Source organism: Garra rufa, chromosome 25 (assembly GCF_049309525.1).
Source record: "Garra rufa chromosome 25, GarRuf1.0, whole genome shotgun sequence".
In the NCBI taxonomy this organism is placed as follows: Eukaryota; Metazoa; Chordata; class Actinopteri; order Cypriniformes; family Cyprinidae; genus Garra; species Garra rufa.
Genome location: NC_133385.1, coordinates 30,172,110 through 30,194,388, shown reverse-complemented (window position 1 = coordinate 30,194,388; position 22,279 = coordinate 30,172,110). Strand labels below are relative to the sequence as shown.

General features: G+C 36.7%; 1 protein-coding gene across 1 annotated transcript in view; it reads left to right on the top strand.

Moving 5' to 3' along the window:
- The window catches only part of b4galnt4a (beta-1,4-N-acetyl-galactosaminyl transferase 4a), a 240,420-nt gene that overhangs the window by 152,080 nt on the left and 66,061 nt on the right, over positions 1-22,279 (top strand). Inside the window, exon 7 of the mRNA XM_073831802.1 lies at positions 8,904-8,971. Coding sequence (XP_073687903.1) covers positions 8,904-8,971 — 68 coding nt within the window. The remainder of the gene's footprint in view (positions 1-8,903; positions 8,972-22,279) is intronic.

The window sequence follows — 22,279 nt, the reverse complement described above, 5'->3', positions numbered from 1 at the left end:
CAAATGCTGATGTGCAAAGCTTGTTGCATCGTACCCAAAAAAACTTGAGGCTGGAAGGGTGCTTCAACTAAGTACTGAGTTAAGGGTATGAATATTTATGCAATGCACTTATTTCAGTTTTGAAGTTTTTGTAAATTTATGAAGTTGTGACAGTTCTGTTTTTGCTTTGTCATTATGGTGTATGGAGTGTAGATTGATGTGGGAAAAAAAGTAATTTAAAAAAGGTTTAACCTAAGGCAGCAACATAAAACGTGAAAGAAATGAAGGGGTATGAATACTTTTGCAAGGCACTGTAGTTATGGTATATACAATTATATAATTGTAATATATAATATATAATTATTTTAATAATTTGTACAATTAAATTATAATTTAATGAAATTATATATTATATTATATGTATTATATGTAATTTAGTGACTAATATGAATGCGTAAAACTAATATATGAATTATATTAAAAAATATATACAAATAATTAAATATTAATATAATACATTTTAAACTAAATAAAAAAATGTTTTTAACTTAACTTGCTTAAATGTGACTCTGGACCACAAAACCAGTCATGAGGGTAAATTTGAGATTTATCTAATAAGCTTTCTATTGATGCATGGTTTCTTAGGATAGGACAATATTTGGCCGAGATACAACTATTTGAAAATCTGGAATCTGAGGGTGCAAAAAAATCAAAATATTGAGAAAATTGCTAAGAACTTCATTTGGACAACTTTAAAGGCAGTGTATATTACTATTCAAAAATGTGGTTTTGATATATTTAGGGTAGGAAATTTACAAAATATCTTCATGGAACATGATCTTCACTTAACATCCTAATGATTATTGGCCGATAATTTTGACCCGTAAAATGTATTTTTGGCTATTGCTACAAATAAACCCGTGCTACTTACGACTGGTTTTGTGGTCCAGGTTCACAAATTATAAATTGTATATTATCTAGTGTAGATTACTTGCCCATGAACCTGTATTAAATTTTATGAGCTTTAAAGTATAAATATCAGTCAGCACTCCTTTCATTAGTCATTGAATAACAGCTTCCACAGTCACTGTGGGCAGCGGCGGCTATTTCCTCCAACAGAGGACCTTGCTGCTACTGCATGGTGGATTTCATTTAGATTAATTCCCCAGAGGTCTCAGTACTTAGAAGTGTAGATTTGTACGATGTGAGGGAGCATTGGCTTTGTAAAACACAATTAGCGCCTCAGCCAGAAGCCTGTGAGAGTGTACAGGGAATGTGCGGTTTACTGGCGTATCGATTACGTCTGGCTCAGACTGGACTTGGCGCTCTCGCCCGCCAGCCGAGGACTCGATACCCTGAGATGTGTGATCGATTGAAATGCAGAGGCTCTGAGGCGTCTCTTTGTCTAAGAAAAGAATCGCAGCCTGTCCGGAATTCCGAGTGACTCCTTACGGAAGCGACAGACCTTTTCCAGTCACCTGTAGATGGGGAAATCCATCCAAGCTGGAGACACAGAGGAACGCTTTGTATAAATTTAGACACTCAAATGTTTCGTGATTCATCTGAAGGTTCATTTAGCGAAGATTCATATCAATTTTGAGGCGACTACTTGACAAATAGAAAATGAAATGGGAACAAAAATGCTTTGAGGGAAGAAAGACATTGAAGAAGAAAGAGCAATATCTTACTTCAGTATAATAGCGATGTGACTCCAATGCTCCCGTATTTTCTCTGTTTGCCCCCTTTCCATTTATTCAAGACTCCAGGGTCGCAGATAGACGAAATGAGTTTCTTCAATGTAATTCTGTGTTTTGGGAAAGTTCACATGGCTCAAAAATAGACAGAATAGCATAAAGGAGAGAGGAGAAATACCACAGATGCCTCTGAAAGATGAAATATACAGCTGCCAGGTTATCCGCTGCACTTCCATTGTCCGGACAAATTGTGTTACAGAGTAGTTCAAGGGATAGTTCACTCGAAAATGAAGTTTTGTCATCATTTACACTTCTGTTGTTCCAAACCTGTAGGACTTTCTTTTCTTTCATGGTACAAAAAATGTACCTTGTCCAAGATAATAAATAGCAAAAACGCCACCCCAGAAGTGCCACTTTCACTATATTCCAAGTCTTCTCAAAGTAAACACAAGCTTTGTGTGAGAAAGAGACTGACATTTAAACGAGCCGAAGGTAAAATGCAAAAAGCAACAGCTGACTATTTTTGGAACAGACTAATTGCATTTGTAGAGTCATATTGCATTGTTTTTGATAAAGAGACATGGTAAAACTCTACAGTTGAGGTCAAAAGTTTGCATCCCTTTTGAACAGAATGGAGATGTTTACATTTTTCTTATTTTCCTGTCCTTCAAAGGCTACAGAAGATAGTTACATGTATCCCAGAAGAAATTTACCCTGATCTTTAATTATATAAATCTTAATGCATCGTGTTTCCTTCTGAAGCATCAGTGAGCGTTGAACCTTCTGTAATGGTTGCATATGAGTCCCTCAGTTGTCCTCAGCGTAAAAAGATAGATCTCAACATCATAAAGTCATTGTTTGAAAGGCTTCAAATGCACAAAAATGCTGGAAAACCAAAGAATTTGTGGGACCTGTAGTTTAACTGTTCAGGACAAAGAAGGGACTCATGAACAACTATCACTAAACAAAATAGATAATTGGATCCATTCATCTAAGGACACAGTATTAAGAATCAAAGGGGTGTAAACTTTTGAACTGGGTAATTTTTATATATATTCAACCATTATTTTCTCTTGTTGACTATATATAAACATCTTTTATGGGAAATGTCTTATTCAGGCCAGTACTAAATAAACAATAACACGCATTTTGTACTGTGCCTCTAATTTTGGTAAAATAATTAAAGTTTTACAGATTCTCAAAGGGGGATGTAAACTTTTGACCTCAACTCTACATCTTTTGAAAATTGAATATAATGCACCATGTTGCTGGGATCACAGGTGCTTAATAGGGTCCAGGTCTGAAGACATACTTGGCCACCCCATCACCTTCAGATTCCTCAGCAAGGCAGTTGTCATCTTGGTGGTGTGTTTGGGATCGTTATCATGTTGAAAAACTGCCTTTGGCCTGGTTTCTAGAGGAAAGGCATCATGTTCTAGTTCAGAATGTGCAGTACATAATGGAATCCATGTTTCCCTCAATGGACTGCAGCTCCCCAGTACCAGCAGCACTCATGCAGCCCCAGACCATGATGCTACCACCACCATGCTTGACTGTAGGCAAGACACAATTTTCTTGGTACTCCTCACCAGGGCATCACCACACATGCTGGACACCATCTGAGCCAAACAAGTTTATCTTATAGTCTCATCAGACCACAGGACATGGTTCCAGTAATTCATGCTCTTGGATTGGTTGTCTTCAGCAAACTGTTTGCGGGCTTTCTTGTGAGCCAGCTTCAGACAAGGGACGGCGACTATGCAAACCGACTTGTTGCAGTGTGCGGTGTATGGTCTGAGCTCAGACAAGCTGACCTTCACCTTCTGCAACCTTTAAAGCAATGCTGGCAGCACTCATGCATCTATAGCATATCCTGCTATACAAGCTGCACACTGACTAATCTAAAATATATCCAAGTTTCATTTCTATAGTATTGTCCCTTAAGAAGATATACTAAATACTGCACATTTTGAAAGAGAAGACAGTTAACTTAGCCTATAGGATGTATTTTGAATGTCCGGTAGTCCTCAAATAACATTCTAGTCCCGTCTCGTCTCTTGTTAACGAAGACGCAGCGTAAATGTTGTCATAGTTTTTATCATCAGATATTAGTTTTAGCTGGTCAATGCTTCGTCTTAGTCACATAAAAAATGTTTGTTAACAAATTTTTTCCGTTGTTGTCTTCATTGACAAAATTAACACTGCTCAGCGCTGATAGTTTGTGACCAAATTTTCAAGCCCTGGTAATAACATCAACTTTAATGACAACAAACACCAGCATTCCTATAGGTTTTTTTTTTTTTTTTTTGTCTATACATTGAAAGTCAATGGATTCCAAACATACTTCAGAATATCTTCTTTTGTGTTCTGCAGAAGAAAGATCATCATACAGGTGTAGAATGACATGAGGGAGAACACATTTTCCAGAGTTTAGTTTTTTGGTTCTGCTTGGTGACAATACAACAAGTCAAACAAATTCAATAGACATACACTTAAAGGATGACTCCATCCATATCTGGAAACTATGAGTGTGCTCTTTTGACTCAGACCAGCAAGCAAATACATACAAACACCCAGAATACTCGATTATAAACGACACAACAACGCCCTGTAGCCGAAAAAAATTTCCATAAGCGCCATTCACATTTTTCCCTTTAGCGGGTGGATGTTCTGCGGAGCTCATGCAGAAAAATGACTCATTTGTGTAAATAGAAATCTTCTAGCTGTAAAGCATTATAGGTATCCCTCCCACTGTTTTGGAGGGAAATGGTACTAGGGTGGAATAACCATGTGTGTCTGTCTTGTTTTTAATTAAATTTTATTTGCAAAACAGCATTTGCGGAAATAAATGTCTTTTCTCTTTTAAAGCGTTGATTTTTATTGAACTTAACACATTGACGCTAACAAGTGCGCTAGCAAGGAGTTTCCACCCAATGTTTACCCTCGGATTTTCCTCTAGTCACCTTCAAGTGGAAATATACTGCAGCTTTCGCCTCTAGAGGCAGATGCACAAACACACACACATACATCTTTGTCCTCTAATCCGCGAGAGGAAAGTTGTGTTTGGCAGCGGAGGTGATTAGCATTGGCTGAGTCACACGTGTGTGTTGATCCTGACGGCCGCGCAAGGTGTGTGCGACAGTACACACGCTCCTTTTGGCGAAAAGAGGGGCAAGTGTGGGGAATCTGGAGGACTGCGGGACTTTGTTGGTCAGTGTGTGTGTGTGTGTGTGTGTGTGTGTGTGTGTGTGATGAATGAAAGGCGTCTTTGAGGGCAGCGGGGATTGTGGATGATCCAGGAGGCATTATGATTCATTACATCGACGTGTGATGTGAAGAGAAGTATTGAGAGCGAGAGAGATATGCCACACATGACAATTAAAGTGAGGCATGCTGGGATGGAGCGCAGGAAATGTCATTTTGGATCACTGCTCCAAAAGCACGCGTTAGTTGGTGGGGAAGTCACTTTGCTCGGCCTGCGGGTCAAGAGAAGGATGTTTTGGGTTGTATATAGTAAAAAGATTTGATTGTAAGAAGTGTTATTAGGGAATGAGACCATTCTGAATGTTTTAAAAGGGTCCTGTTATGCTCTTTTACAAAGTCTTTATTTTGTTTTGGGGGTGCACTAGAACATGCTCTCATGCTTGGTGGTTCAAAAAAAAAACATTATTTTTTACATAATTTACATTATTACAGTATCTTTCTCCCCAGGCTTGCACAAATGGCTCGATTAGTTCCGGGTTTGATGAAGGCCTGCCTTACGAAAAACGAAATGTGTTGTGATTGGTTAGCAGTCCCACTGCATATCAATTGGCGAACAGCTTAGATGGCGTTTCAGTACTGCCACGCCCCTTCCCAAACCAGCAAGGGGCGTGGCACAACTGTGCAAGCTAGAATAAAGTGATTCTTACATTTTAAATACGGATTTTTTTTTTTTTTTTTTACAAAAAAATGGGATCGCTAAAGGAGGCTTTTACTAACCCGTCCGGAGCCATGTGAGATACTTTGCCGATCTAAAGCTTAAGTGTGCCAGGCGTATTTTTAATATACAGTGGTATGAAAAAGTGTTGGCCCCATTCCTGATTTTTAATTTTTTGCATGTTTGTCACACATTAATGTTTTAGATCATCAAACAAATGTAAATATTAATCAAAGATAACACAAGTAAACACAACATGCAGTTTTTGAATAAAGTTTTTTATTACGAAGGGAAAGCAAAATCTAAACCCACATGGCCCTGTGTGAAAAAGTGTTTGCCCCTAAACTTAACTGGCAGGACCACCCTTAGCAGCAACAACTGGAATCAAGCGTTTGCGATAACTTGCAATGAGTCTGTTACAGCGCTGTACAGGAATTTTGGCCCATTCGTCTTGGCAGAATTGTTGTAATTCAGTCACATTGGAGGGTTTTCAGGTTAGGACTTTGACTAGGCCACTCCAAAGTCTTCATTTTGTTTTTCTTCAGCCATTCAGAGGTGGATTTGCTGGTGTGTTTTGGATCATTGTCCTGCTGCAGAACCCAAGTTTGCTTCAGCTTGAGGTCATGAACAGATGGACGGACATTGTCTTTCAGGATTTTTTGGTAGACAGCAGAATTCATGGTTCCATTTATCACAGCAAGTCTCCTACGTCCAGAAGCAGCAAAACAGCCCCAGACCATCACACCACCACCACCATATTTTACTGTTGGTATGATGTTCTTTTTCTGAAATGCTGTGTTACTTTTATGCCAGATGTAATGGGACACACACCTTCCAAAAAGTACAACTTGTCTCATCAGTCCACAGAGTATTTTCCCAAAAGTCTTGGGGATCATCAGGATGTGTTCTGGCAAAACTGAGACGAGCCTTTATGTTCTTTTTGCTCAGCAGCGGTTTTCGTCTTGGACCTCTGCCATGCAGGCCATTTTTGCCCAGTCTCTTTCTAATGGTGGAGTCATGAACACTGACCTCAACTGAGGCAAGCAGTTCTTTAGATGTTGTTGTGGGGTCTTTTGTGACCTCTTGGATGAGTCGTCGCTGCGCTCTTGGGGTAATTTTGGTCGGCCGCCACTCCTGGGAAGGTTCACCACTGTTTCATGTTTTCGCCATTTGTGGATAATGGCTCTCACTGTGGTTCGCTGGAGGCCCTGTGTGAAACACTTTTTCACACAGGGCCATGTGGGTTTGGAAACCCTTCATTTAAAAACTGACTGTTGTGTTTACTTGTGTTACCCTTGATTAATATTTAAATTAGTTTGATGATCTGAAACATTAAAGTGTGACAAACATGCAAAAAAAATGTAAAAAAAAAACAAGAAGGGGGCCAACACTTTTTCACACCACTATAACTCCGATTGCATTCGTCTGAAAGAAGGAAGTCATATACACCTAGGATACATGGAGGGTGAGTAAATAATACGCTACAGTAGTGTTCGTCCTATCATCAGCCTGCGAGATCGCCAATACATTACATTATCATTATTGTGCTAATTAATTTAATTATTTACATGCCTGAAACCAGCTCCAGCATAAGGCTAGTGAAGCCGTCTACACTGTATGATGAATAAATCTCTTACCACACACTGCACACGTCTCCGTCGCGGCCACCGATGATCGCCACTCTAGTCAATGCTTGTTACATCAGCCGTGGCTCCGCATTTGTTTCGACCCTCTGTACCGCACACGTCAATGATGCAGCTCCAGCACGGCTACCGGAGCAGTCCACGAACACTTTAGTCAATGCTTGCTTTTATACGAGCCTCCCTGCGGCTCGCTGAAGCATCCTAGAAGCAGCTGTCCATGCTACATCGCTAAAGATAGGCGAATCCCCCACTTCGTCCCTCCCTACCCACCAATGGTTAGAATTTCCGTAGCCGGGATTTATTTGATGCTATTCTAATGGACCACATTGTGACATAATGGCATCCAGAAAACAAACTCTGTAGTCCAAAGGAGCCATTCGTTGTAGTTCTTGAAAAGGGAATTTTTAAAAACTAAATATCTCCCTTTGGAATGAACTTTGAGATTTGTAACTTTGTAGATGTTTTTATGCCCAAACATACACACCACACACTGGCTAAAATAAAAAAAAAAGTGAAAAAGCATAATAGGACCCAAATTATGGTATTTTGGATGAATCCCGAGAGCTTTCTGATCCTCCATAGACAGCAACGTAACTGATACATTCAAGGCCCAGAAAGGTAGTAAGGACATTGTTGAAATGGTGTCAGTCTTCAGCGTTTCTCATGAGTTAACATGGCAAATTTTTGTTCCTTATTTCAAATGTTTACCTAAAAGTCTTTAAAGGTACAGCACAAAAAAAGTGAGTTAAAAATTTTTGGCACCAAAAAAATTCACCCTAAAATTTAAATATGATATAAATTTACTCGCCTCCAATATGTTGATGAGTTTTTTTCTTAATGGGGAACAGATTTGGAGAAATGTAACATTACATCTTTTGCTCACCAATGGATCCACTGCAGTGAATGGGTGCCGTCAGAATGAGAGTCCAAACATCTGATATAAACATTACAATAATCCACAAGTAATCCACACCACTCCAATCCATCAATTAACATCTTGTAAAGTGAAAATATTTAGTTTGCAAGAAACAAATGCATTTTAACTTTAAACAGTCACTGCTGGTGAAAATAATCAATAATAATAACAGCTTCTCCAGTGAAAAACGTCCATCACCTATTGTCGTCTCACATCAAAATCCGCCAACAAATTAATTTAGAACTGTTTTGAACTGTTTTCAAGTGTAAACAGTGCTTGATCTGTGCACATTTCTCTCCTGATGGAGACAAGATTACTTTTTTACTGGAGTAATCAATATTCTGCATAGAGGATTTATTTTTTTTAGCCAGGTGAAACAGTTTGAAATTAAAAAATGTCTTAGCAATGGAATTGTTTCTTACAAACGTGCAGTTTTGTTCACTTTACAAGGTAATTGATTGACTGGAGTGGTGTGGATTAGTTGTGGATTATCATGATGTTTTTATCAGCTGTTTGGAGTCTCATTCTGATGGCACCCATTCACTACAGAGGATCCATTGATGAGCAAGTGATGTAATGCTACATTTCTCCAAATCTGATGAAGAAACAAACTAATATACATTTATTTCAGTACATTTTCAGCATTTTTGGCTGAACTATTCCTGAACTATAAGTGAAATCTCATTTAGCAGATAATTTATTTAAACCCAATTAATGATCAAGGAATCCTGTTGGTTTGTTCTGTGTTTCAGCTGGGATCTGAATGGACCGCACCAGGAGAGTTTACCAAGTTCAGGTCTCAGGCGTCCAAGTCTGTGCAGTAAGTACATACTGTATATACACAGTCATTAATACAGAAATGTGCATGCTGTGTATGTTTGTGTATTTCACTTCCTGTTGTCCAATCAAGGGCCTCAATGTGTCCTTTGTAAACAAACCTCCCACACTCATGTCTATTGATGCAGTTATTTTACCCCTGATGGTGTTGATTGGGTTGGTAATTGGAGGAAATTGCTGGCCTTTATCTGATCGGGCATTTAATGATCGCCTTTCTCCGCTCCGCTCAAAGCGCTCGCATCATTTACAGCCGTACGACTGCTGTGATTTAAATACCACATCCAAGAAAGAGCGGTGTCACTTCAAAGATAGAAACACCTTTTTCCGCTTCAAATAAGCAGTGTACCAATGGTCGATTAGCATATCGTATTTCTAGTCTTTCCATAAAAAGCCTGTTTCAGGCAGCAAACCATTTTAATTCAGCACTCTGCACTAATGCTCCATTAATAATGGCTTCAAATGGATCTGCTGGAATTAGCAGTGGGTTTGTTTCCATATGTGTGGCTGTAAAGTGATCCATAGCCTGGCCTTTATCTTGAGTGTATTTAATAATGCATAAACTAATCCGACCTCATTTCGTGAACCTGAGTGTATAGATAGTAACCGCGAGGCACCTTTTTAGATTTGTACTCCAGGAGATAATACACTGCCTAGATGATTTAAGCCTTTATATTTAGGTTTTCCATTTCCATTTGTAAAAGTAGAGGATAATAGACATCCGGGATGCCAGATTGAGGCTGTTGTCAGAATATAGAATTATATATATATATATATATATATATATATATATATATATATATATATATATATACAGTTGAGGTCAAAAGTTTACATCCCCCTTTCAGAAGAGGGATCTATCAAAATGCATGATGTTTTTTGTTTAGTACTGACCTGAATAAGATATTTCACATGAAAGATGTTTACATATAGTCCACAAGAGAAAATAATAATTGAATTTATAAAAATGACCCTGAATCTCCCTTGATTCTTAATACTGTGGTGTTACCTGAATGATCCACAGGTGTGTTTTTTTTGTTTAGCGATAGTTGTTTGTGAGTCCCTTTTTTGTCCTAAACAGTTAAACTGGCCGCTGTTCTCCAGAAAAAATCCTTCAGGTCCTACAAATTCTTTGGTTTTCCAGCATTTTTGTGCATTTGAACCCTTTGAGATCCATCTTTTCACACTGAGGACAACTGAGGGACTTATTTTTTCTTCTGGGAAACACGTAAGTATCTTCTGTTGCTTCTGAAGAGCAGTACTAAATGAAAAAAAAAAAATATATATATATATATATATATATATATATACATATATACATATATACACATCTTTATTCTGTTCAAAAGTTTTCACCCCCTGGCTCTTAATGCATCTTTTTTCCTTCTGAAGCATCATTTAGCATTTGAACCTTCTGTAATTCTTGCATATGAGTCCCTCAGTTGCCCTCCGTGTGAAAGATGGAACCCAAAATCATACAGTCACTGCTGAAAAGGGTTCAAATACACAAAAATGCTGAAAAACCAAAGAATTTGTGGGACCTGAAAGATTTTTCTGAAGAACAGCAGGCAGTTGAATTGTTCAGGACAAACAAGGGACTCATGAATAACTATCTCTAAACAAAAAACACAGCTGTGGATCATTCAGGTAACAACACAGTATTGAGAATTTTCTAATGTAAACTTTTGAATGGGATCATTTTTATAAATTCAGCTATTATTTTCTCTTGTGGACTATATGTAAACATCTTTTATGTGAAATATCGTATTCTGGTCAGTACTAAATAAACAAAAACATGCATTTTGTATGATTCCTCTTATTTTGGAAGGGGGATGTAAACTTTTGACCTTATTCCATATATATATATATATATATATATATATATATATATATGGAATAATTACTTTTATTGCACATTTATTAGACAATGTATCAGAAAAGCAGTAGATCTGTAACTGTATTATGGGTTTACTACATTAAAAGCACAGAAAATTTGAAAGCCGTTTTTTCTTACACACAGCACACCTCACCTGCTCTTGACCGTTGGCTGTGAGTCACTAAAGAGCATTTGATTTTATGTGCATTATTCATCCGGTGTACCGCGTGTAAGTGTTTCACCTATTACTGCCCTTGACGTGGGGCTGGATGAAGGAAGTGCCCCCTGGGGAATGACGCTATGATCCCAGACCTGAATGGAAACACAGCATTTAACCCTCCTTCTCCACCATCTGATGTTTTTTTCTAATGAAGATCACTGAATGGAGATATTTAGGAAAGTCTATAGAGGGGGCAAGAAAACAGACCAAAGCACTAAACCCATTTTGAGATGATTAAAAGCAAATTTGCCAACATGAAAGCTTTATTATCATAAACTCGCTGCTAATGTTTGCCATAAGACCAGGGATTCTTTGTTGATCTCTTGTGATGTGTGCAGTGAATTACGAGGCTTATTCATTACTGGTGGATGTTAATAATGCCTTAATTACTTTATTTTAATCAAGGAGAGTCATAATTAGCCGCAGATTAGATATCAAAGAACAACCCTGTTTATATGATGAATGTCAGTCAGTATAATAAATGCATTGTTTTGTCTATATTTTCACTGCCATCCAAAATGGTTTACAACAATATCAAAGAAACACACCCTGATGTTTCTCATAGTTTCAGAACTTCCTGAGGAACTACTTCTACAGGGATGTTGTGCATAATTAAAGGGTTAGTTGCCTAAAAATTAAATTTACCCCCATGATTTACTCACCCTCAAGCCATTCTAGGTGTGTATGGCTTTATTCTTTCAGACAAATGCCATTAGAGTTATATTTAAAAATGTCCTGGCTCTTCCAAGCTTATAATGGCAGTGAATGGGTGTTGATTTTTTGAAGTCCAATAAAGTTTCTAAAGCTATTTGCAATGTCTACTTGCTACTTTTAGTTTGCGATTAATTAGTTTCAATAATTGAAACATGTAATTAATTAGATTTTTTTTAAAAATTCACTGACCATAATTTAAACTTTAAACTGTAATTTCTAGTTTATGTTAAGTGTGAGAGTGGCGTTCCAGTGGACGACGTGAGACATAGGCATAGTGTAAGCTCTAGTAATAAGTGACAAATGTGGACGCACAGAAAGGAGAGAAAAACAAACACCAGTCATGAATTAGAAGTACAAAATGAGAATTTGTAAAAAAAAAAAAAGAAAAAACAACTCGTCATTCTCTCTTTTCTCCTCGGCTCTGGGTTTTCTCCCCTGAGAATTGAGTTATAAAGTCCTAACTAGGAGATATAAACTTGCATTTGTGAGAAAAAAGTCAGAATTTTGAGAGGAAATAAGCATGGTATGTAAAATGTTAATAGTAATAGGTTTAAATATTATGTCATGCTGTAACTGTAAGGCTAATACAATGCGTCGAGTATGCAAATATTCGAGTATGTGAATACTATGTAGACATATTGTTTAAATCAAATTTATGCTTTAAAAGTAGAGTAATCATAGCAGTTTTCATCCATAGTCTATTCGTTTAAACATCAACTTTTAACTTCAAGTGGCAACTTTGATGACAGTATTCTATAAAAAATTATTATTTTTCTGATTCTGGCATCAAAAAGTACAATATATATATTTTTTTCTCTTATTCCATGGATTTTACCCATTTCACTCCACTTGTTACCAGTGTTTTTCCGCCACGGTATGCGTGTAAGTGACGTAAAATCTACTACAAATTGGTCTATAAGTTGAAAATATGGATATTTTTCTTACGCAAATGCATCAATTAGCTTCAAAAGGCCTTTATTAACCCGGTAGAGCAGTGTGGAGTACTTTTTAAGATGGATGGATTCACTTTATTGGACTTCAAAATCTCAGCAGCCATTTGCTGCCATTATAAAGCTTGGAAAAGCCAGGACATGTTTTAATATAACTCCGATTGTATTCATCTGAAAGAAGAAAGTCATTTGCTGGTTTATGCTGGTCCTTGACCAGCAACATGACCAGCTAAGGACCAGCATAAACCAGCATCCCAGCACCAAAACATACCTAACCAGCATATGCTGTTTTTTTCAACAGGGCTTGTTTCTGTTTCAGGCTGAAATTTAAAGAAATTTCCTTCTTGCGCTCTTCCATTTAATGGCAGCGGATAGAGACTAGCATCAAACTTTACAAAAATATGCAAAAGTATCACTGAATGGTCCCATGCGACATGTGCTCTATATTGTAAGTGTTCTGGGGGTGTATGAGAACAAACAAACCGACATTTAATTGCTCTTATGTGCACAACTGCACATTCGTGAGACTCTTTTAGCACCTCACTTTACTCCGACTCGCCCAGAAAAAGCACATGAGTGCACTGTTTTGACAAATCAAGATTAGTAAAAACACAACAAAGTTCCATCTGTGTACATTCTTCTCTGAGGTAAATATATCTGTTGTGCTCTTCACATCAAGTTCTCACCATCTGTCAACTGACAACTTAACTTTCAGTTTAGAGATGCTCAACTTCGTGAAGAAAGTACACTGATTTTTTTTTATTTTTTTTTTTTTTTTTTTTTAAGGCATTGTAATTCACTTTGCGTTTTGATTTCTTGCAGCTTGTATGGTTTCCTGGGTGAGTTGGAGTGAACAGCTGTGCTTATGGACAGAATCCAATGGTCAAGATCAGGATTTTTGTTAAAAAATATATTAATTTTCATTTTATCCCTTAGAACATTTTTTAAAATCTAATTTTGTGGTCTGGGAAAAAGAGAAGGCCATGTGGGATTGAAACAACACTAGAGTGAGTGAAATGCACAAAAGTAATTTGTTCGCAAAGTGCACAGTAACTTTGTCCCACAATTGATTCTAATCAAGTTTCAGATTAGCGTGCTGTTAAGATAATAAGATAATAACCAGATATTCATATTTAGTGTTTTGCTTGCAAAGTGCATAGTAACCTTGTCCTACAATTGATTCATCTTGGGTTTAGCTTTAGCCTGTTGCTAAGCTAACAACCAGATGTTTTGTTTACAAAGTGCACTGTAAACGCATCCCACAATTGATTCCCTTTGAGTTTGACATTAGCGTGTTGCTAATCTAACAACCACACTCACATTGATAATAGTGTTTTGCTTGAGAAGTGCATAGTAACCTTTCCTACACGTGATTCCCATTGGGTTTGGCATGAGCCTGTTGCTAAGTTAACAACCAGATGTTTAGCTAAGTCCATTGTAAAGCTTGGTTTAGCATTCTGCTAAGCTAACAACTTGATACACAGTGCACAAATACTGGGTAAAAATAAGTCATTTTTATTGTACGGCACTACAATGAAATGTATACATTTATAACAGACTTTCCTACCGAGCTCAGCGCAGTGCATTCTGGGACTGTTTTTTCTGCAATTGATACATGCAGTACTGCCTTAAAATTTAGCCAGAACAAGGAATCAGAGAATAATAATTATACTTTTTAGACAAACCTTTGTGTCTTGTCTAGACATAAAAGCTCAGTAGTTCTTGTAACAGAGTTATTATTTTAATAACACAATCCTGTCCTAAAATGCAAAAATCGACTAAAGAAACGAGAGTGAAAAAAGACAAATGTGTAGGCATTGTTAAGACTTTTTGTAACGCCGTTTATCATGATTACCATGATCATAAATCAATGCTGTTATTGAGTTTGAGGAATAGAGAAAGAGAAGAGAAATGATGGGTATTGATTAAAGGTTAAGCACTTTGCTTTTTAAGCAGGATAGTTCATCCTGTAGAAGCAGGCATGAGTCTTTTCCACCCTTACAAAGCATTGATTAGATAAGGTATATTATCTAAGAGCACATCTAGCCGACACAAGAAAAGACAGGCTTCTCCGCTGGCATCCATTCAGAGTGCGCTCGCCTGGTTATATTGAGTGGAGCTGAGTACCTGCTTTTATGCTAAAAAAAACTCCAACCTGCTCAGGAATCAAGACGTGTTTATTGAAACATCTTTCTTTGTTGAGAAAAACTATTTACTTTCTCTGTGTTCATACCACAACTTCTGTGATTACAACATGGAGAAACTTTTCTGAGAGGCATTTAAGTGGGACAGGCATTTTAGACAAGCTATACTGGTTGTGCTGTATGTTTTTGACTTTTTTAAAAGAACAAACTTATGAGTCATTTGTTTGTGTATCAAGACTACACTTTTACACTGTTCTGACTTACTAAAAAGAACCGGCTCATGAGAGTCATTTGTTAGTGAATCTGACTACTCTGGTCGTCTTGAATGTTTTTGATTTACTAAAAGATCAGGTTCATAAGATTCATTTGTTAGTGAATCTGACTACTCTGGTCGTCCTGAATGTTTTTGATTTACTAAAAGATCAGGTTCATAAGATTCATTTGTTAGTGAATCAGACTCCTCTGGTCGTCCTGAATGTTTTTGATTTACTAAAAGATCAGGTTCATAAGAGTCATTTGTTAGTGAATCTGACTCCTCTGGTCGTCCTGAATGTTTTTGATTTACTAAAAGATCAGGTTCATAAGAGTCATTTGTTAGTGAATCAGACTACGCTGGTCGTCCTGAATGTTTTTGATTTACTAAAAGATCAGGTTCATAAGAGTCATTTGTTAGTGAATCAGACTACGCTGGTCGTCCTGAATGTTTTTGATTTACTAAAAGATCAGGTTCATAAGAGTCATTTGTTAGTGAATCAGACTACGCTGGTCGTCCTGAATGTTTTTGATTTACTAAAAGATCAGGTTCATAAGAGTCATTTGTTAGTGAATCTGACTACTCTGGTCGTCTTGAATGTTTTTGATTTACTAAAAGATCAGGTTCATAAGATTCATTTGTTAGTGAATCTGACTACTCTGGTCGTCCTGAATGTTTTTGATTTACTAAAAGATCAGGTTCATAAGATTCATTTGTTAGTGAATCAGACTCCTCTGGTCGTCCTGAATGTTTTTGATTTACTAAAAGATCAGGTTCATAAGAGTCATTTGTTAGTGAATCTGACTCCTCTGGTCGTCCTGAATGTTTTTGATTTACTAAAAGATCAGGTTCATAAGATTCATTTGTTAGTGAATCAGACTCCTCTGGTCGTCCTGAATGTTTTTGATTTACTAAAAGATCAGGTTCATAAGAGTCATTTGTTAGTGAATCTGACTCCTCTGGTCGTCCTGAATGTTTTTGATTTACTAAAAGATCAGGTTCATAAGAGTCATTTGTTAGTGAATCTGACTCCTCTGGTCGTCCTGAATGTTTTTGATTTACTAAAAGATCAGGTTCATAAGAGTCATTTGTTAGTGAATCTGACTCCTCTGGTCGTCCTGAATGTTTTTGATTTACTAAAAGATCAGGTTCATAAGATTCATTTGTTAGTGAATCAGACTCCTCTGGTCGTCCTGAATGTTTTTGATTTACTAAAAGATCAGGTTCATAAGAGTCATTTGTTAGTGAATCTGACTCCTCTGGTCGTCCTGAATGTTTTTGATTTACTAAAAGATCAGGTTCATAAGATTCATTTGTTAGTGAATCTGACTACTCTGGTCGTCCTGAATGTTTTTGATTTACTAAAAGATCAGGTTCATAAGATTCATTTGTTAGTGAATCAGACTCCTCTGGTCGTCCTGAATGTTTTTGATTTACTAAAAGATCAGGTTCATAAGAGTCATTTGTTAGTGAATCTGACTCCTCTGGTCGTCCTGAATGTTTTTGATTTACTAAAAGATCAGGTTCATAAGAGTCATTTGTTAGTGAATCAGACTCCTCTGGTCGTCCTGAATGTTTTTGATTTACTAAAAGATCAGGTTCATAAGAGTCATTTGTTAGTGAATCTGACTCCTCTGGTCGTCCTGAATGTTTTTGATTTACTAAAAGATCAGGTTCATAAGAGTCATTTGTTAGTGAATCAGACTCCTCTGGTCGTCCTGAATGTTTTTGATTTACTAAAAGATCAGGTTCATAAGAGTCATTTGTTAGTGAATCTGACTCCTCTGGTCGTCCTGAATGTTTTTGATTTACTAAAAGATCAGGTTCATAAGAGTCATTTGTTAGTGAATCTGACTCCTCTGGTCGTCCTGAATGTTTTTGATTTACTAAAAGATCAGGTTCATAAGAGTCATTTGTTAGTGAATCAGACTACGCTGGTCGTCCTGAATGTTTTTGATTTACTAAAAGATCAGGTTCATAAGAGTCATTTGTTAGTGAATCTGACTCCTCTGGTCGTCCTGAATGTTTTTGATTTACTAAAAGATCAGGTTCATAAGAGTCATTTGTTAGTGAATCAGACTACGCTGGTCGTCCTGAATGTTTTTGATTTACTAAAAGATCAAGTTCATAAGAGTCATTTGTTAGTGAATCAGACTACGCTGGTCGTCCTGAATGTTTTTGATTTACTAAAAGATCAGGTTCATAAGAGTCATTTGTTAGTGAATCAGACTACGCTGGTCGTCCTGAATGTTTTTGATTTACTAAAAGATCAGGTTCATAAGAGTCATTTGTTAGTGAATCAGACTACGCTGGTCGTCCTGAATGTTTTTGATTTACTAAAAGATCAGGTTCATAAGATTCATTTGTTAGTGAATCAGACTCCTCTGGTCGTCCTGAATGTTTTTGATTTACTAAAAGATCAGGTTCATAAGAGTCATTTGTTAGTGAATCTGACTCCTCTGGTCGTCCTGAATGTTTTTGATTTACTAAAAGATCAGGTTCATAAGATTCATTTGTTAGTGAATCAGACTACGCTGGTCGTCCTGAATGTTTTTGATTTACTAAAAGATCAGGTTCATAAGATTCATTTGTTAGTGAATCAGACTCCTCTGGTCGTCCTGAATGTTTTTGATTTACTAAAAGATCAGGTTCATAAGAGTCATTTGTTAGTGAATCTGACTCCTCTGGTCGTCCTGAATGTTTTTGATTTACTAAAAGATCAGGTTCATAAGAGTCATTTGTTAGTGAATCTGACTCCTCTGGTCGTCCTGAATGTTTTTGATTTACTAAAAGATCAGGTTCATAAGAGTCATTTGTTAGTGAATCAGACTACGCTGGTCGTCCTGAATGTTTTTGATTTACTAAAAGATCAGGTTCATAAGAGTCATTTGTTAGTGAATCAGACTACGCTGGTCGTCCTGAATGTTTTTGATTTACTAAAAGATCAGGTTCATAAGAGTCATGTGTTAGTGAATCTGACTACGCTGGTCGTCCTGAATGTTTTTAATTTATTAAAAGTTCAGGTTCATAAGAGTCATTTGTTAGTGAATCAGACTACGCTGGTCGTCCTGAATGTTTTTGATTTACTAAAAGATCAGGTTCATAAGAGTCATTTGTTAGTGAATCAGACTACTCTGGTCGTCCTGAATGTTTTTGATTTACTAAAAGATCAAGTTCATAAGAGTCATTTGTTAGTGAATCAGACTACGCTGGTCGTCCTGAATGTTTTTGATTTACTAAAAGATCAGGTTCATAAGAGTCATTTGTTAGTGAATCAGACTACGCTGGTCGTCCTGAATGTTTTTGATTTACTAAAAGATCAGGTTCATAAGAGTCATTTGTTAGTGAATCAGACTACTCTGGTCGTCCTGAATGTTTTTGGTTTACTAAAAGATCAGGTTCATAAGAGTCATTTGTTAGTGAATCAGACTACGCTGGTCGTCCTGAATGTTTTTGATTTACTAAAAGATCAGGTTCATAAGAGTCATTTGTTAGTGAATCAGACTACTCTGGTCATCTTGAATGTTTTTGGATTTGCTAAAAGAACAAGTTCATTTGATTGTGAAGCAGTCTACATTGATCATGGTGTATGTTTCAGTCTATGAATCAGTCTACTCTGGATGTAAAGCATGTTTTTGATTCATGTTTTTGATTCATCTTGAATGTTTTTGATTTACTAAAAGAACAGGTTTTCTTGAGTCATTTGTTTGTCAGTCATTCTACTCTGGTTGTGTTGTATGTTTTTTTTATTCACAGAAAGAGCATGCTCATAAGAGTCAAGTGTTTGTGAATCAGTCTACTCTGGTTGTGACATGTTTTTGATTCATGAGAAGAACAGGCTCATAAGAGTCATTTGTTTCTGATTCGGCTCATAAGTATTATTTGTTAGTGAATCTGGACTGCACTGATTGTAGTTTATGTTTCTGATTCACTGAAATTCATTGGCTCATAAAAGTATTTATTTTAGTGAATCAGACTACTCTGGTGGTCTGAATTATTTTTGATTTACTGAAAGAACAGGTTCATTGGAGTCATTTGATTGTGAATCAGCAAAATTATTTAGCAAATTTATATTTTATATTTAGCAAAATATATAGCAATAAAACATTTTTTTCATTCAGTGTCTGAATGTTTTTTTAAAACCTTTTGAGAACTTTTCCTGAAGGTCAAGAGGATACAGTGAAATGTGCATATTTCCAATTCTGGGAACCTGGCAACCTTTTTCTTACAGTGAACTCAAGCAAAAATTTGCTGTGCGCTCTCATTTTCTTAGAAGCTTGTTCATCCCTCAAAGTGCTTTTGTGGGAAACCTATACACTTTCATCAAATGGCTGACGAACATGAGATCTAAATCATCAAGTCTCTGATGGGCTTTCCATTAGATTAGTGCTGCTTATGTGATTGGATAATGATGTGATTGGAGGACAAATGGTGTGTGGGAAGACCAGGTGGCCGTAATGCCTGTGGAAAGGCAAAGACCGGAGGGAGGATATAGAGATGGATTCCACTGGATGTGACTCACCCTTTGATACGGCAGATCTGTTTCTGCCCTTTAACAGCAGAGAGATAGAGAGCCTGGCATATCCGAGGGTTTTTTCTAGTGAGGCGTCTGGCATTTCCACAGAAGAGCTGTGTCATTTGCTCCTGGAATTCCTGACACTTCAGTTTATGACTTAGGGATGTTATTGATACAGATTTTCAGATTTAATTTCAATCTGATTCATAAACTCCCAGATTAAGATGATTTCATATAATTGATTCATTGTTATTAATTTATGCACTGCTTACACTGCTTTTTTTAATATACTTACCAAAAGAACCGACTTACAAGAGTAATTTTTACATGAATCATGCTCCTCTGGCTATGCTTCATGTTTCTGATTCACTAAAAAAGAATCAAGTCATTTGTTAGTTAATCATTACTGCACTGGTCCCATCTGTATATTTCTGATTCACCAAAAAAGACCAGGTCATAAGTATTATTTGTTAGTGAATCTGGACTGCACTGATTCACTGAAAAGAACTGGCTCATAAAAGTTTTTTTTATTTTAGTGAATCAGGACTACACTGGTCCTAACAGTATGGTCTTGATTCACTAACAAGAACGGTTTCCAAGAATCATTTGTTTGTGAATCAAGACTGCACTGGTCTATGTTTCTGATTCATTAAAAAAGAATCATTTCACAAGAGTCATTTGTACGTGAATCAGGACTACATTGGTCCAACTGTATATTTCTGATTCACTAAAAAAAGACTTGCTCATAAGTGTTATTTGTTAGTGAATCCAGACTGCATTGATCACAGTTTATGTTTCTGATTCGTTGAAAATAACTGGCTCATAAGAGTTTTTATTTTAGTGAATGGGTACTACACTGGTCCCATCTGTATGATTCTGATTCACTAAAAAGAATTGTTTCATACCAGTCATTTGTTAGTAAATCAGGACTACACTAACCCCACTGTTTGTTTCTGATTCACCAAAAAGAACCGTTTCACACGACTCATTTTTTTGTAAATGAAGACCACACTAGTCCAACTGTATGTTTCTGATTCACTAAAAAGAATTGTTTGAAAAGAGTCATTTGTTGGTGAATCAGGAACACACTAACTCCACTGTTTGTTTCTGATTCACTAAAAAGAACCATTTCATAAGCGTTATTTGTTAATGAATCAGGACTACACTTGTCATGCTGCATGTGTATAATTCATTAAAAGTGAATCAGGACTACACTGATCCAACTGTATGTTTCTGATTCACTGAAAATAACCATTTTACAAGAGTCATTTCTTTGTGAATCAGGACTACACTGGTTCAACTGGTTCACTAAAAAGAACCATTTCATAAGAGTCATTTGTTAGTGAATCAGCACTACACTAGCCCCACTGTATGTTTCTGATTCACTAAGCAGAACTGTTTGAAAAGAGTCACTTGTTAGTGAATCAGGACTAGACTGGTCAAACTGTATGTTTCTGATTCACTAAAAAGAACCATTTCATAAGAGTCATTTGTTAGTGAATCAGGGCTACACTAGCCCCACTGTATGTTTCTGATTCACTAAAAAGAACCGTTTCATAAGAGTCATTTGTTAGTGAATCAGGACTAGACTGGTCACACTGTATATTTCTGATTCACTAAAAAGAACCATTTCATAAGAGTCATTTGTTAGTGAATCAGCACTACACTAGCCCCACTGTATGTTTCTGATTCACTAAGCAGAACTGTTTGAAAATAGTCATTTGTTAGTGAATCAGAACTAGACTGGTCAAACTGTATGTTTCTGATTCACTAAAAAGAACCATTTCATAAGAGTCATTTGTTAGTGAATCAGGACTAGACTGGTTCAACTGTATGTTTATGATTCACAAAAAATAACCATTTCATAAGAGTCATTTGTTAGTGAATCAGGGCTACACTAGCCCCACTGTATGTTTCTGATTCACTAAGCAGAACTGTTTGAAAAGAGTCATTTGTTAGTGAATCAGGACTAGCATGGTCAAACTGTATGTTTCTGATTCACTAAAAAGAACCATTTCATAAGAGTCATTTATTAGTGAATCAGGACTACACTAGCCCCACTGTATGTTTCTGATTCACTAAAAAGAACCATTTCATAAGAGTCATTTGTTAGTGAATCAGGACTACACTAGCCCCACTGTATGTTTCTGATTCACTAAAAAGAACCATTTCATAAGAGTCATTTGTTAGTGAATCAGGACTAGCATGGTCAAACTGTATGTTTCTGATTCACTAAAAAGAACCATTTCATAAGAGTCATTTGTTAGTGAATCAGGACTACACTAGCCCCACTGTATGTTTCTGATTCACTAAAAAGAACCGTTTCATAAGAGTCATTTGTTAGTGAATCAGGACTAGACTGGTCAAACTGTATGTTTCTGATTCACTAAAAAGAACGTTTCACTAGTTTGTAAATCAGGACTACACTAACCCCACAGTTTGTTTTAGATTCACTGAAATTGTTTGTTAATGAATCGGGACTACACTGGTTGCACTGTATGTTTCTGATTTACTAAAAAGAACTGTTTCACAAGAGTCATTTGTTTGTGATTCAGGACTACACTGGTCCAACTGTGAATTGCGAAATTGTTATATTTTCTGAACCATAATGTCTTATATGG